Below are 15,087 nucleotides of genomic sequence, written 5' to 3'. Positions count from 1 at the left end.
GATATTTTATGATCACCCCTTTAGTGTCCATTCCAAATAACCCATTTTCTCTCTTCTTTTAGAATTTCTCCATTACTTCTTTTAACTTTAGTAATCAAACACTACCTAGTACAATAGAACCTTTGTATGGTTATATGTTCTTTTGTTAAATTTGCCCCATTTAACCAGGCCCCTTAAATCAGTGAGTTATTTCAATGTTCTCTAAAGTACTCACAGTAAAGCTAGTCATCTGTAGGCTTCGTCATTACACATCTGTTCCAAAGGTACCTTTTAGGATGCTTATTCTGTAATTGTGAGGATTGCAGTTCTGCGGTTTCTCTTAATGTATTCAGAGTCTTGTTTTTCCAAGGACCTCATAATTCTCACTTGATACCTGGTGGAGATTTGTCAACGTGGTAAAATATCTCTGGAATCTAGCTAGTTAGAACCAGTGCCACCAAAGATTAGTAACTCCAAGGGACTCAACCAGCATAACATGGTTTTGCTTTGGACCTTCAGTATTCCATTAATATTTAAATAACTAATAACTTTATGCAGTAATAATTGTAATTTTCCTAAATTTTGGTGGCTTGTAGGTTATTTATTCCTTTCCGGAACCTTTTTTAACTGGCAGTTTAGGGCATCCTGGGTGGTTCAGCAGGTTAGTGCTGCCTTTAGCCCAGGGCCTGCTCTTGGAGAGCTGGGATCGAGTCCCATGTCGGGCTCCCTGCATGGAGCCTGCTTCTCCTTCTGCCTGTGTCTCTCTCTCTCTCTCTCTCTCTCTCTCTGTGTATGTGTGTGTCTCATGAATAAATAAAATCTTTGAAACAAAATAACTGGCAGTTTAGAGGGGAAATCTAAGAAAGTATTAAAGTACAAAGAATCATTAACTAGAGATTTCCCTCTGGATATTCTAGGCTGTGTATAGACTTGTTAGTGATAGTCTTATTTTTCCTAACTTCTGATAGCCTGAAAAGTTGAAAAAAAAAAGTGTATATATTTTGTAGATGTATATATTCTTTTTAAAATTTTTTATTTTTTTAGACATATGTATTCTTGAACCACTCTTGATGTGTGAAGTAAGATGAGTGTTACACTAGGAATTCAAGCTTTAAAACCTAGTGGGCATTTTCAGCATTCATAACCATATCCCCTGTACGTTCACATCACCACCACCACAGAGTATGCCACTGTGTTACTTTGACTTTAGATACACTTTTCTTTTTTCCCAAGGTTTAAAGAAGTTAAAAAATTTAGCATTCTGTGTTCATTTTTAAGAAAATTCGTATAAGATCAGAATAAATAGTTACATAGCTTATCCACTGGATCAAATCACTTGTTTGTGTTTTTTCTTCTCTATTTTATACCTTTGCACAAGCTCTTTGCTTCAAATGTGACCCTTAGCTACTAACATTTGACTTTTCCTGGGTCACTCTTCTTTGAGGCATATTCCATATGCTACTTCCAGGAAACATCTTTTGATTATTTTCTTTCTCTCCAAAATAGATATGACCATCCGTATTAAAAACAACAAAACTTCTCTGTTCTATTTGTGGTAACCATTCTTTTACCCAAATAATTATGTATGTTCATTTATTCTTTTTTTGGTAACTGAAAGAAAATTAAGGGATGCAAGCAGCTTTTTTCTTTTTTTTTTTAAAGTAAGCTCCATGCTCAGTGAGGAGCTTAGCATGGGGCTTGAGCTCATGACCCTGAGATCAGTCAGACCTGAGCTGAGATCAGGAGTTGGCTGCTAAACCAACTGAACCACCCTTCAAACAGCTCTTTTTCTTACTCATCTTTGTATGTCTTTGGGCTGAGCAATTTTATGTGTATCATGGATATAATGAATAGTTCCTTAAAGCATTTATTTAATTTGGCCTTACTTTATGCACACATAGATAAAACCTTATCAGGTTAATTTGATTATTCCTTGACAAGTAACAGGTTACATGTTAATTTGATTATTCCTTGACAAGTAACAGGTTACATGTCATGTTTGCACTCAGCATTGTGCTAGATTGGTAAAGAATATAAAAGTATAGGATATCTTTATGTTGGTGAGATGAGACCATTTTGCCCTGTGGCTCAGAGTTTAGAGCCAGGATTTAAGTTATATAGGTACTGCACTATAATATAAGTGAAGAGCATAATTAATGTATGGAGATACATGAATTTATAAGTAAATATATTGTCAAGAGGCATTCCATGGGTGGTAGGAAGTATTGCATTATTGAAAGGAGGAGGCCTGGAATGCCTGGGTGGCTCAGTCGTTAATTCAGAAGTTAAGCTTCTGCCTTAGGCACAGGCGTGATCCCAGGGTCCTGGGATGGAGCCATGTCAGGCTCCCTGCTCAGCGAGGAGTCTGCTTCTCCCTCAGCTTTGCCCCCCTCTTCCCCTCATGCTCATGAGTGTGTTCTCTCTTGCTCTTTCTCTTTCAAATAAATAAAAAGTAAAATATTTATTTTGAAAAAGAGGAGGAGGATATTTGAATCTGGGAGAGCAGCTCTGAACCAAGGATAGGGATGCTTACTTTTCATTTGGTATTAACTGATTAAGGTTCAGCTTTTTGTTGACGAGTTAATACAAACAATTTTTTGAGAACACAGAAGCAAGAGATAGCTAAACATTTTATATATCATTTCATTTGCACACTGTTTAGAACAAGTTTGAAGTGTAGGTAATTATACCCCTGTTTATAAGCAGAAGAAACTCAGGCTCAAGAGAAATTAGGAGATTTAAACCCAGACTGTCTTGGTTTTTAAGCTCATGTTCTTAAGCACTGTATTATTTAGCTTTTTATTATTTTTTTTATTTTAAAATTTTTTTTTAGAACCCTGGAGAATGCAGAAGGAATGCATCTCTAAAGGGGCTCCCTCTATGGGAGATAAGTGCTACTAGTCTAAGTGATTCTTTAAATTTTAGTCACATTTAAATCAGGATTAACTGCTGAAGTGTAGTATAAGGTCCCGAAAGGATTCTAGAAAAGAATATAATTGATATTACTTTGTATTTAGGCGTGAATTACCCTTCACTAAGTCAGCTCATCTCACCAATCCTTGGAATGAACATAAACCAGTAAAGATTGGACGTGATGGACAGGTTTGTTGTTTTAATTGATTATTTAAAACACACACACTTAATCCTTTTAAAGATTTTTATTGAAGGACATTTTAAAGCCATATTTTTAAATAATTCATGTAAAAGATTACAGGAAAATGTTCTCTTTGGAATTCATGATTACTGTGATTTTGATCATTTAGTAAGACCTCCATAAATGTTGAAAGATAGATATCTTTATATGTTACTTTCATTAATAAAATTGAAAGAAAAGTTTTTGAAGAGAAATTCTGGTCCTAATTTTAAATTGTTTTTCATTATGTTTTTACTGCACTTTGTATAATTTTAGAAATGCCATTATATATGCCATCTTCACTGAGGTTTTCTCAATAAGAAGGAAGCTGTATGAAAAGTATATGTGCCCAGGTTTTCAAGTCTGCAAACGAAGTTAAAAGCGTGGTGGCTTAAAATAAACCCAAATCTTTGACCCTCATAGTTTCTATAAGTAACTTTGAACCAGAAGTGGTATACTCTCATAGATGCTCATAGATGCTTCTACTCTCATTGCTCATAGATGAAACTGTTAGTGAAAAATTCATTTAAAAAAGCCCATACATTAGTCTTTGTAGTTCATCTACTGCATTAGTGTATTTAGCAGTCCTAATTATCAAAGTTTTTGGCACACACTAACTAATGCTCTTTACCTCCGCTGAATTAAAGTAGATAACTTTGTCCTGATATTTTTGTATTTTGCACGAAGAAATGTTCCTTTGTTCGCAGAGGACAACTGTCAGAGTTTTAAGTAGCTACATTGGTGTATTTTACACTTTTGGAGATTTTACACTTTTAGTTTTTATCCTTCTATGAATATATGAAACACTTTTTTTTTTTTTAAGATTTATTTATTTATTTATGAGAGACGCAGAGGCAGAGACAAAGGCAGAGGGAGGAGAAGCAGGTTCCATGCAGGAGACTGATGCCAGACTTGATCCCGAAACTCTGGGATCACGTCCTGAGCCGAAGGCAGATGCTCAACCGCTGAGCCATCCAGGCGTCCCCATGAAACACTTTTGAAAGGTTTTTTTCAAAATCTTTTAAGGAAGTTTTTGGAATCCTGTATGAACATCAACCTTGAGAAGGAAGTCTCCAAGTCAGTCTGTTTTTGTTCTTGTACTTCAGGAAAATACAAGTCTATTGAAAGTTTCTCCTGTTCTCGTCTTGTAAATTACTACTTTCCTATTCTAGGAAATTGAACTTGAATGTGGAACCCAGCTTTGTCTTCTATTTCCCCCTGATGAAAGTATTGACTTGTATCAGGTCATTCATAAAATGCGTCACAAGAGAAGAATGCATTCTCAGCCCCGATCAAGAGGACGTCCATCCCGTCGAGAACCAGTCCGGGATGTGGGAAGGTTAGAAACGTTCTTTGGACTGATAATAGGCACATGTATCAGAATAACATGATGGAGGAATGTGATTCGTCAAAAGTTTGTCCTGCGGTAAAGAAGAAAGAGAAAATCCTCAAATCAAGCTGCATGGACTAGTTTGTGGCTTCATTGAGGATTTCACATGGTCACCTTGGTCTCAGTCATTTTTCAAGAGGAAAATGGGGATCTTTCCTTATGCAGAAAAAATAATTTGCTAAAGAGTGATAACCAGTTTAAATTAGATAATCTGATTATACAATGTATACGATTGAAATGAGGTAGGCCTTTGTTGCTCAGAACAGGCTAGAAAGGAGGAAGAGGAGGAAGTCTTTATTTGCAAAAATTGTTAATATTTTGTAAAAAGCCTTTTCTTTCAGGTGTGTCTCTGGATAAGCCTTATCAGATATGGGACTTTTATAAAGGATCACTAATGTTTTTTCAGAAGATGACGCCTCATTTAGAGGATAAAATATTTTAAGTTATTTTGATATTCAAGAGGAGCATTATTGGGACTGTTTCAAATTTTATCACCGTGATGTGTTAACCCCATTGCCAGATATTCTCTAACATGTACCCAGTGAATTCACACATCTTGCTGAGCTTCTGAAAACAATAGGTTCTTTCCAAAGGGGATCAAGTGGCCCTGGGAGACCCGGCAACAAACCGAAAAGAAGGGCTGTTGCTGTGTCTGTTTACAACTTTTCCAGATGCTGGCAGTACCTGTGGACTTAAAGTGTTTTTTAGAGGATCGCCATGGTTATTGATCACTACTTTATGAACTAAGCAGCATTTTCCAGGAAAAGGGGGTTTAACTTGTTACAGAATTGGAGAAGTCTTTGCAAAGGACTGATTTAAGCCCTTCTACCCAACACCTTCCCCTGTGTAGATTTGCATACAGCTAAACCTAAAATATTCTGCTAAAGACTGTTGGATGTATGGTTGATGGGATGAAACCTTTGGTTAAGTTTCCTTTTGGTGGAAACATCCTGTGGTAGGTACAGATAATCCAACAAGAGAGTCCCCATTTCTTTGAGCTTAAAAAGGACACTGTCGAGTAGGTAGGAGGAAACCTGGCAGAGCCCCCTTATTTTTGGCCTTAAAGGACTGAACACCAAGATGTCTTTTGAAGTTTTAAGCTAAGAGGTTTCCAGTGCAATACAATATATACAAGTGAAGTTTTTACCTCAGTTTTGCAATGGACTGCAAACTATACTTATTACACCACTACACCTTCTCTCAAGCCTGCCAGGGCCTCCATATATGTATGTGGCTTACAGCTTAAAGTCAGTAGTTGGACTACTATATGAACTGTTACTATCATGTTTTATACCGGTCGTAAATGCACTCCCCAAACTACAAGAAAGCGGTATGTTTATTTTTTAAACCAGCTTTTAATTTTCTTAGTCTTATTTATTGTAGATGCAACTGTTTTTATTTTGTTGGGGGGATTTGGGGTTATTGCACTTTGAAGTTTAAGTGAACTTGTGTTGGAAAAGATAATGAAAGCAGTTGATAACTCAAAGAAATAGCTGGAAAACTAGTGATGCCAGGTTATTATAGAGTTTTTATTTGACATTAAGGGTAAAAAGATATATTTAATACCAAAAATACTTGGAATTTTTATTTTGTGTAGCTCTTTATTAAAATGCTAAATAAAATGAAGTATACTGATGATGTATTACAGTAACCATTGAGATTCATGGGAGATTGAAAGGAGCAGCCCTCTGAAGACAGTAAAAGAATTTGAACATGTTTTATGAACTCTGTTAAAAACCACCCATTACTTTCCAATTTTATCTTAAGACATTGTCTCTAGAAAAAAATTCCCTTAATTCCTAAATGTTATTAACTATAGAAATTAGTTTTTCCAAGTATTAAGATTTTCAAAACTTTCCTGTAAAATCACTTTTAATAAGTATCAAATTTTCTGTATGATCATGTGAAAAGCTTAATTTTGTGCAAAACAAAAAGAGCTAAGAAATTCTTAATTTTGTTTAGAGTTCTTCTAAAATGGTATTAAGTTTGAATATATAGATTATAGAGTTACCTGTTGTATAATGATGATAGTTTTTTAAAATTTATTTTTCATCTGAATGGAGATTTTGAGAAAATGTTCTGTTAAACTGGAAATTACATTAATTTGAGGGCAGCTCATTTACTTTTGTTTAGAATACTGAAATTTGATTTATATATTTTGAGCAGACTACTTTTTCCAAGTTTTTCATTATAGTATGAGGATTATAGAGAATATCTATTTCCAGCAATACATTCAACGATTGATTCACAATAATTAGAGGAAGTAAAGTTTAGAAATTTTAAGATTTGTTTACCAGAAATTAGGATGTTATTTTAAAGGAAATAATGGGCTATTCTTTGTACGTACTTCTGTCAGAAACTCTTGCATTGCTGTTTGTTCTCCCAGCAGTTTTTGGTTTAATTTCTAATGTGTCTAATTTGTGTAGGCGTCGACCAGAAGATTATGATATTCATAACAGCAGAAAGAAACCAAGGATTGACTATGCCCCTGAGTTTCACCAGAGACCAGGTTAATATTTTATAATCCTGCAGATATTTGACTTAAAATTATGAAACAGCAACAACAACACAAAACCATTTTATTGTAATCCTGTATTTCTAAAAGTGAGAAAACTTTAGGACAGGACTACTTAAACATAAGAAATTATCAATAGTTGTCACTTAAATTCTACTTTGTGAAGGTTATCTAATCTATTTTAGTGTGACTTATTATCATAATTCGTTAATTACCCAGAGTTGCTAATTTATAATTATTTCACAAATGGAAACTGCACAAATGTTTCAAGATTAAAAGTGGTTAGGGAAAGCAGTGATTTTACACTTTATTATGCTTATTTTTCCTAATATGCTTAGTATCTTAAGAGATGCATAGTTTTAATTGGAAACTGAAATTATACCATATTTTTCTAAACAAAAAAAATCTTTAACATGTTTTTAGAGGGAATAAGAAATATTTTGGTTTGTAATTTACATAGCAGCTTTTCAGTTAGTGTTCCCTCTAATCAGAATTTAAAAAGGCAAACTATTTAAGAGAAGATAATACTTAAAACCGTAATATAAAATTTAGGTAATTTGAAAATTGGTGTTAGCATAACAGCATTTTTACCTAACAAGTGGCTTGATAAACAAAACCTCATTCTTCAAAGTGGGACATTCCAGAGAGTAACATGGCCACGCAAATGTTTTTACATTTTAATTTGCTGAGTCCTTTATTAAAGAAGGGGAGAAATAATATTTTTCTTTCTTTTCTTTTTTTTTTTTTTGAGAAAGAATATTTCTTTTTTCACTATGGCTCTTTCACTTAATGTCTAAGCTTCGTTTTTGTGACTTTTGCAATTTTGTTTTTCTCCCCCTTAAGTCTGCATTTTTTAAAACTATCTGGTTGACTTAGCAAAGCTTGTGCATACCTAAGATGGAAGGTAAACATTTGTTTTAAGGAAGTCCTGTTACAGTGTCCTCAAGATAATTCCTCTGCCCTTACTTTCCTTATGGTGCAGAATGAAGAAATTTTCTATCTAGCGAGAATTGGGGTATGGATTTAGAAGATTCATATGAAAACCTCTCTAGCAGTTTATAATTCTGTGATATCAGTAAGTTACTTAGTTACTTCCTAGATTATCATGTAATCTGAGAAGAAAATGAAAATGGAATAATACAATAATAGCATCACTATATTTCATGGGAAGAATTGAAATGAGTGGTAAGGAAGGCTTAATTGTAATGCCATAATAAAAAATATAAATTTGATTTACTAAAATGCTTGATGTTTGAACAGGGTATTTAAAGGATCCTCGATACCAGGAAGTAGACAGGTAAGTTGGGTTCACTCTTGCTTAGTTTTAAATTACATTCTTGGAACTAGTTTATGAATTACCTGAATTTAGTTTCACAAATCTTATTCCCAACAGACGATTTTCAGGAGTTCGCCGAGATGTGTTTTTAAATGGGGTAAGTATTTCATTTTATATATCTAATGTTCACAAAACCAGGATCTGATTTATTTTATAGTGCTGGGTTGGATTTTTATTATTGACATTAATATTTTTCATTTTAGTCCTACAATGATTATGTGAGGGAGTTTCATAACATGGGACCACCACCACCTTGGCAAGGAATGGTTTGTATTCATTTTTTTTTTTTTTTTTTGCAAATTACTTAATTTCATTCACAGTTTCATTTATTTTGAATGCTTTTTTAGAATGTGATTGTTAAGTTACCCATTAAGAGACCTAAAATAAATATCTTCAGTGATAAATAGATGGAGGCTTTTTTTTTTAAAAAATGACTAATGAATAATTTGATTTGTGTTAATATAAGCTTGATAAGTGTTATGGTTTATTGTAGTGGCTAGTATTGCAAACTGACTGGATTCAAATGCCTTCCCTTTTCTGCAAATTCCCTTTTCTTCCCTTGGGCAAGTTTCATATGTTCCTTAGTTTTCCTTATCTATAAAACTCGGTATTTGTCCATTTTTTGGCCCATCAAATTAGTATTTAGCACTCATTCTGTGCAAGGTGCTCTGCTTTACACTGGGTTGGTGAATTAAACGGGCATTGTGCTTATCTTTGTGTGGTTTGAAATATAATGAATATCAATGTTGACCTCATGCGAGTGTTGAGAAGATAATTTACAAAATACATGTAAAGTTTAGCATAGTGCTTGATCCCAGTGCTTATTAGTAAATTCTTTCTATAAAATAAGATTAAATCCTGCACATAACTTTTTCCCATATATAATTTTTAATTTTTTTCTTTCTGTAAGAAAGCTGAATTTTATTCTTAGAGTATCTTTTAAGGTTTTGAGGATAGCTGAAGCATTAATTCCTGAGAAATAAAGAACTTGGATGTTTAAGTAGTTCTTATTGTGTTCATCTTTTTTTTTTTTTTTTTTTTTTTTTTTTAAATGCTGCCTGTAATGTGGTCTCTTCATCTGACTTATTTCACTTAAGGTACTGTATACAGATAGATGAATTATAAGATTACTTTCCTTTTCTGTGAAAGTTTTAAAAAGCCAAAATATTATCTTGGTGCCAACTAGGAAAGTAACCTTTGATTTGCCTTTACTTATTTTATAATGGCATTTAAAAATTAATTAGGTCCTGGAGGGTAGATGTTTACATAGTGGTCAAGACTGATTCTAGAGGCAGGATGCCTGACGATGTACCCAGCTCCACCTTTTTACTAGCAGTCTGATTTTAAGCAAATTGCTTAACCAGTTGGTGGCTCCGTTTTCTTTTATGTAACCTAGGAATAACAGTACCAATCTCATTGGGTTGATGTGAGAAATAAGATGTGGAAAGTGCTTAGGACAGTGCCTGGCTCATTGTAAGCACTGTGTGAGGGTTCATTGTGTTCTGTTATTTAAATGATATGGTCTGAAAGTGTAAGCATGTTAAATCCTAAAGGATGTATAATTAATTCATCACACATATATTTTCAACAAGTACATTAGGAAGGTTTTTGAAGAACCTTAATGCCATCAAAGTAAATGGATAGTACAGATTATTAAATTATTTATTTGGGATAGGTAGTTTGGGTAGGGGAATTCTAAGAACAGTTTATTTACAAGGGTATTTGATAGATGTTTATGGAAGTGGTTTTCTTTTTTAGGCTCCTTATCCTGGAATGGAACAACCTCCACACCATCCTTACTATCAGCACCATGCTCCACCTCCTCAAGCTCATCCCCCTTACTCAGGACATCACCCAGTACCACATGAAGCAAGATACAGAGATAAACGAGTAGTAAGTGCACGAGAAGGCTCAAGTGTGAGGGAACTACTTTGAATTCTGTAGATAATAACTATAGGGATACCAGAGTATGTTGAGTGGTAGATTGTTTCATATTCATAGTGCATACTGTTTTGAAGTAATTTACAACTTGTTTTTATTAGAAATGGCTAATCCCTTTGGATTATTTAAATAGGCTGTATTTCCACTGATCAAACAGATGTATATGTTGAGGCAACTCCTACATATAAGTCCTAGGTAATATCCTAGAGATAAAGTATACTAGGATATTTTATTTCTGTATAGGGGTCTTCAATTATAACTGTAATATTATTGCAAATAGATATTTCTAAGATTTCTGTATATTTTGACTCAGTTTTCATAGGATAGATGGTATGTAGTGAATTAACAGGTCATCTCTAGTCTCATTTACTTATTATTTCTCTTCCAAATTTTGTCAGTTCTCCTCCTGTATCTGATTCTTAAGATGATGCTAACAAACGATAAACATATTAATAAGGAAGGCAGATGAATGGTTGTCCTTTAGTAATTATTGGTTCTAATAATTTGATATGGGAATGCCTGGGTGGCTCAGTGATTGAGTGTCTGCCTTTGGCCCAGGGCATGATCCTGGAGTCCTGGCATCAAGTCCCACATCGGGCTCCCTGCATGGAGTCTGCTTCTCTCTGCCTGTGTCTTTGTCTCTCTCTTGTGTTTCTCATGAATAAATAGTCTTTTAAAAAATAATAATTTGATATGGTTGATTTGAAAAGTGTTTTTGATCACTTCAAAACAGGATGAATGAAAGGCAATCTCTAGTTAGAGATTTCTGGGTTTTTATTATACTAGTTGGGTGTGTGTTCATTAAATGATTGATGTTCATTTTTTTCCCCTTAATAGTACTTTTATTTTTTAAACTGAAATTGTCTCCTTGTACTTGTTATTACAGTTCCTTTGTGTGTAAATTTGATAGTCTTAGAAAAGTAGTTGTTAAAAATAGGATGTACAGTTTGGACACCTCCTGTGCGCCCCCCCCACCCCCCCGCCCTTGAGGTGATGAGTTTTTTTTTAATCTTCCCACTTAGTTGAAGAGCATGCGTGTTTGAGAGGGCCAGTCAGAGCAGCCTAGCCTATCTTTGAAATACTTTTATGTTACTTATTTTCTTATTCTCATAAAGATACTAATTCAAAACCAAATCATATTAGGTTCTTTAATAGTGAAACAATTTGAGAATCCTAAGAGGCTTTTTTTCATTCACACAGGAAGACATACACAGCCTATGTATGATGAAATCTTAGTTGGCTAGATGGGTTGTATTTTTTTTTTTTTTTAAGATTTTATTTATCCATTCATGAGAGACACACACAGAGAGAGGCAGAGACACAGGCAGAGGGAGAAGCAGGCTCCACGCAGGGAGCCCGATGCAGGACTCGATCCTGGGACTCCAGGATCACACCCTGGGGTGAAGGCAGGTGCCAAACTGCTTAGCCACCCAGGGATCCCCGATGAGTTGTATTTTAAAAAAATGCTTTATATAGATGATTACATGATTTTCAAAATAGGAATTCTTTGTAAGTGTCTTTTACTAAAGGGTATTTGTCTTTTTTGTGTAAATTTTTGGTTAGTATATATATTTTATGCTAATATTCATGTATTCATTGTGTGTGAGAGGTAAGGTGGCATTGTGTTTTTGAACCTTATATTCTGAATATTTAAGATGACTTTTGAAAAAAGACCAAGGTCAGTAAGTAAAGATGAGAACTAAGAGTAGAAAGCTAGAGCAGAGCTCAAGCTTAGAAGTAGCCACTATGATAATTTGTACCTCACTTGGACAGTTGTTCATCTTACCTTCTCTTGTCTTCCTCAGCCTTTTATGTATTATCAGCCTTTTATGTATTATTAGATCTATGTGGAGTAGATCTATGTGGAGAATCTTACTAGAGTACTTATTTTCTTAAAATTCTATTGTATTTCATAAGTTGTCATTAACAGTGGTTTAGTTTGAAAGAAAATCTGTAATGTAAGAATTCCTGATTTTACCATAAGAGGGCAGACTGGGTTCGGGTTAGTTTGTAGAATCAAAGAAGGAAAAAAAGGGTTCAGTTGTAGAAAAACACTGGTGATACTTAGCATAGTTGGCATCAGGCTTGTATCCATGATGGTTGATGATCATCACTAGGTTGATTACTTTGACCTAAATCTTATTAAAAAGATTGGTTGGAAAAATCACTGAAGTTATATAGGAAACTGCATGAAGTAAGTTTCAATAAGATTTAAATACTCTGTTGTAGGTGTCTAGTTAGTAAGACATCAAGGTCTTTTTTCTAAGCAGTGTCAAAATTGCATTTGCAAATTAATGCATTAGTGCCTTTTTGTAGATTTTTTTTCTTTACAGTAATTCATAATATAGGGACTCATAAGTTCCATTTGACTTTTGACATAGCTAACCCATTTCTTAACCTTTTCTAGCATGATTATGACATGAGGGTGGATGATTTCCTTCGTCGCACACAAGCTGTTGTCAGTGGTCGGAGAAGTAGACCTCGTGAAAGAGATCGAGAGCGAGAGCGAGACCGCCCTAGAGATAACAGAAGAGACAGAGAACGAGATAGAGGACGTGATAGAGAAAGAGAAAGAGAGCGATTATGTGACCGGGACAGAGACCGAGGGGAGAGAGGTCGATATAGAAGATAATGCGCTTTTGGAAGCACTGATTGTTTAAAGATAAAAAAAAAATCTTGTATTTTTTTTTTTTGTGTGTGTTTACAAGTAGTAAATTTATTTTCAGCGGTCTACTTAAAGTTCATTGTGTAGAAGGGTTTATTATATCCCTCTTTGTTCCAAGCATGCAGTATAATAAGAACTGGAAAAACTCAGATCCTCCAAAAATACACAGTTGACAATTTGAGTTGACACTTTTATTGGAGCAGAATGGAACAGTCCAAGAATGTAGATATTGATTCATTCTCCATAAATGTTCATCTACTTATAGTGTGTTTATCCTAGAGTTATTTTTTGTTTGTTTTCTTTCTTTTGGATCTTGATTGATGACTGCCATGATACTTTGCTTTGATGTGTTTCTAAATGTAGTTGCACATGGTTCAGTAAAAATAATGCTGCTATCAAGTATGCAAATATTGAAGTATGATGGTTTGACAGTATGGCAGTGTTGTAGCAGCCTCTTTGTTTCTCCCTTTTCCTCTTTTTTTAATCTTAAAAAGTCACTTTTTATTTTTCTTCAGTCTTCAATGATGAGAGCAATATTAAGAAGACATTGCTATCTAATTTTTAATCTTTTTAAATAAAAAATTCCTATGTTCAGTAGCATGGTTAATGCTTTCGTTTAGCTTTCCCCTCCAAACTGTATACATTGGCTTGGAATGTTCACAACTTGCGTGTGTGGCAGCAGAAGATAATTCCCATATTCTACATTGCTACTGTTTTGTATAAAATAAATTGGTAAAGATTGACACTTACCTTTTGTACTTCTTTCTTGTCTGTTTGCAAGTTTGTTTTAACCATTACTGGCATAAAATAATGCTTTGTGTTTAGGAACTGTAGGAGCCCTGGTTGCTCCCCTCCTCCCTTGCCTATTTAGCAGAAATGATTGACTAGGCCAATTATATTAAAGCTTAGTTCTATTCTAAGAACTAATGGCACAGATGGGATTATGTTGATATTTGGTTAAGTATTCATCTGATAACAGCTTTGGATCTACTCTGGTCACAGGATTGTTTTATTTCAGGTTTTTTGTTGTTTCATCTTTGATAAGTGAATTACCTTAAAGCTGTTTTTCTATTTTACTTTATTTTTTAAAGATTTTATTTATTTATTTATTCATGAGAGACACACACACACAGAGAGAGAGAGAGAGAGGCAGAGAGACAGGCCTAAGGAGAAGCAGGCTCTATGCAGAGCCCGATGCGGGACTCGATCATGGGACTCCAGGATCACACCCTGGGCCAAGGGCAGGCGCCAAACCTCTGAGCCACCTAGGGATCCCCTATTTTACTTTTAAAATGCACTTTTAAATTAACCTTTTACAGTTGCATAGTTTTTTTAAATTTTTTTAAAATTTTCATTTATTTATGATAGTCACACAGATTGAGAGAGAGAGGCAGAGACACAGGCAGAGGGAGAAGCCGACTCCATGCACCGGGAGCCCGACGTGGGATTTGATCCCAGGTCTCCAGGATCGCGCCCTGGGCCAAAGGCAGGCGCCAAACTGCTGCGCCACCCAGGGATCCCAGTTGCGTAGTTTAAGTTAACCATCAATCCTTCCCAGTGGTAACAAGGTATATAAAATAGAGGGCCATGCTAGAATGTAGTTTATGAAAGCCTTTTTTTTGCATTTCAGTTTGAGTTATACCTGAAAGTTTGGCTTTTATTAGGTTGAATATTTAAACATTTGGGATATATAAATATTTGACCACTTTTTTCACATAGTGTCCTGTTTACCTATTTACATTGCACTCTGTTCCAAGTCACGATCACAATTTTACATTTAATCTCTATTGGTCTGAAAAGGACTTGAGGGAACTTAACTCTTGAAAGATATTTGAAACTATCAGTTTACTGCTTTATATTCTCCGTGGCATTTAGAAAATTTTTTTCCATGCATTCATAATTAGTAGTTTTACTTACATGTTTCAAAAAGCCTAAGGATTTATTTTAAATGTGTGCAGTGTGGTAGAGAAGAAAGAACATTTAGCTGGGTGTTTTAGGAAACCTGGGTTCTAGTGGCAGCATTGCCTTTAATTAGCCTGGAAATAGTAATACAAGGGAGGTTACTTCACTGATGTTTGTATTCATCAATAAGTTACAGAAATTAATAGCTAAGGGTTTTTAAACTGAA

General features: G+C 34.6%; 1 protein-coding gene across 15 annotated transcripts in view; it reads left to right on the top strand.

Moving 5' to 3' along the window:
• The window catches only part of YTHDC1 (YTH N6-methyladenosine RNA binding protein C1), a 37,703-nt gene extending 23,995 nt beyond the window's left edge, over positions 1 to 13,708 (top strand). For 8 of the 15 annotated variants that reach the window (XM_072748852.1, XM_072748857.1, XM_072748856.1 and 5 more), the window contains 8 exons: positions 2,997 to 3,081; positions 4,285 to 4,451; positions 6,929 to 7,011; positions 8,278 to 8,314; positions 8,411 to 8,450; positions 8,557 to 8,619; positions 10,112 to 10,246; positions 12,702 to 13,708. In XM_072748852.1, coding sequence (XP_072604953.1) covers positions 2,997 to 3,081; positions 4,285 to 4,451; positions 6,929 to 7,011; positions 8,278 to 8,314; positions 8,411 to 8,450; positions 8,557 to 8,619; positions 10,112 to 10,246; positions 12,702 to 12,926 — 835 coding nt within the window. In that variant the 3' untranslated portion in view covers positions 12,927 to 13,708. Of the gene's footprint in view, positions 1 to 2,996; positions 3,082 to 4,284; positions 4,452 to 6,928; positions 7,012 to 8,277; positions 8,315 to 8,386; positions 8,451 to 8,556; positions 8,620 to 10,111; positions 10,247 to 12,701 lie in introns of all 15 variants that reach the window. The other 7 variants (XM_072748850.1, XM_072748854.1, XM_072748849.1 and 4 more) reach the window with 1 other exon arrangement.
• The last annotated feature ends 1,379 nt before the right edge of the window (positions 13,709 to 15,087 follow it).

The sequence above is a fragment of the Vulpes vulpes genome, chromosome 2, assembly GCF_048418805.1.
Source record: "Vulpes vulpes isolate BD-2025 chromosome 2, VulVul3, whole genome shotgun sequence".
Lineage (NCBI taxonomy): Eukaryota > Metazoa > Chordata > Mammalia > Carnivora > Canidae > Vulpes > Vulpes vulpes.
This window is presented reverse-complemented; position numbering and strand designations above follow the sequence as displayed.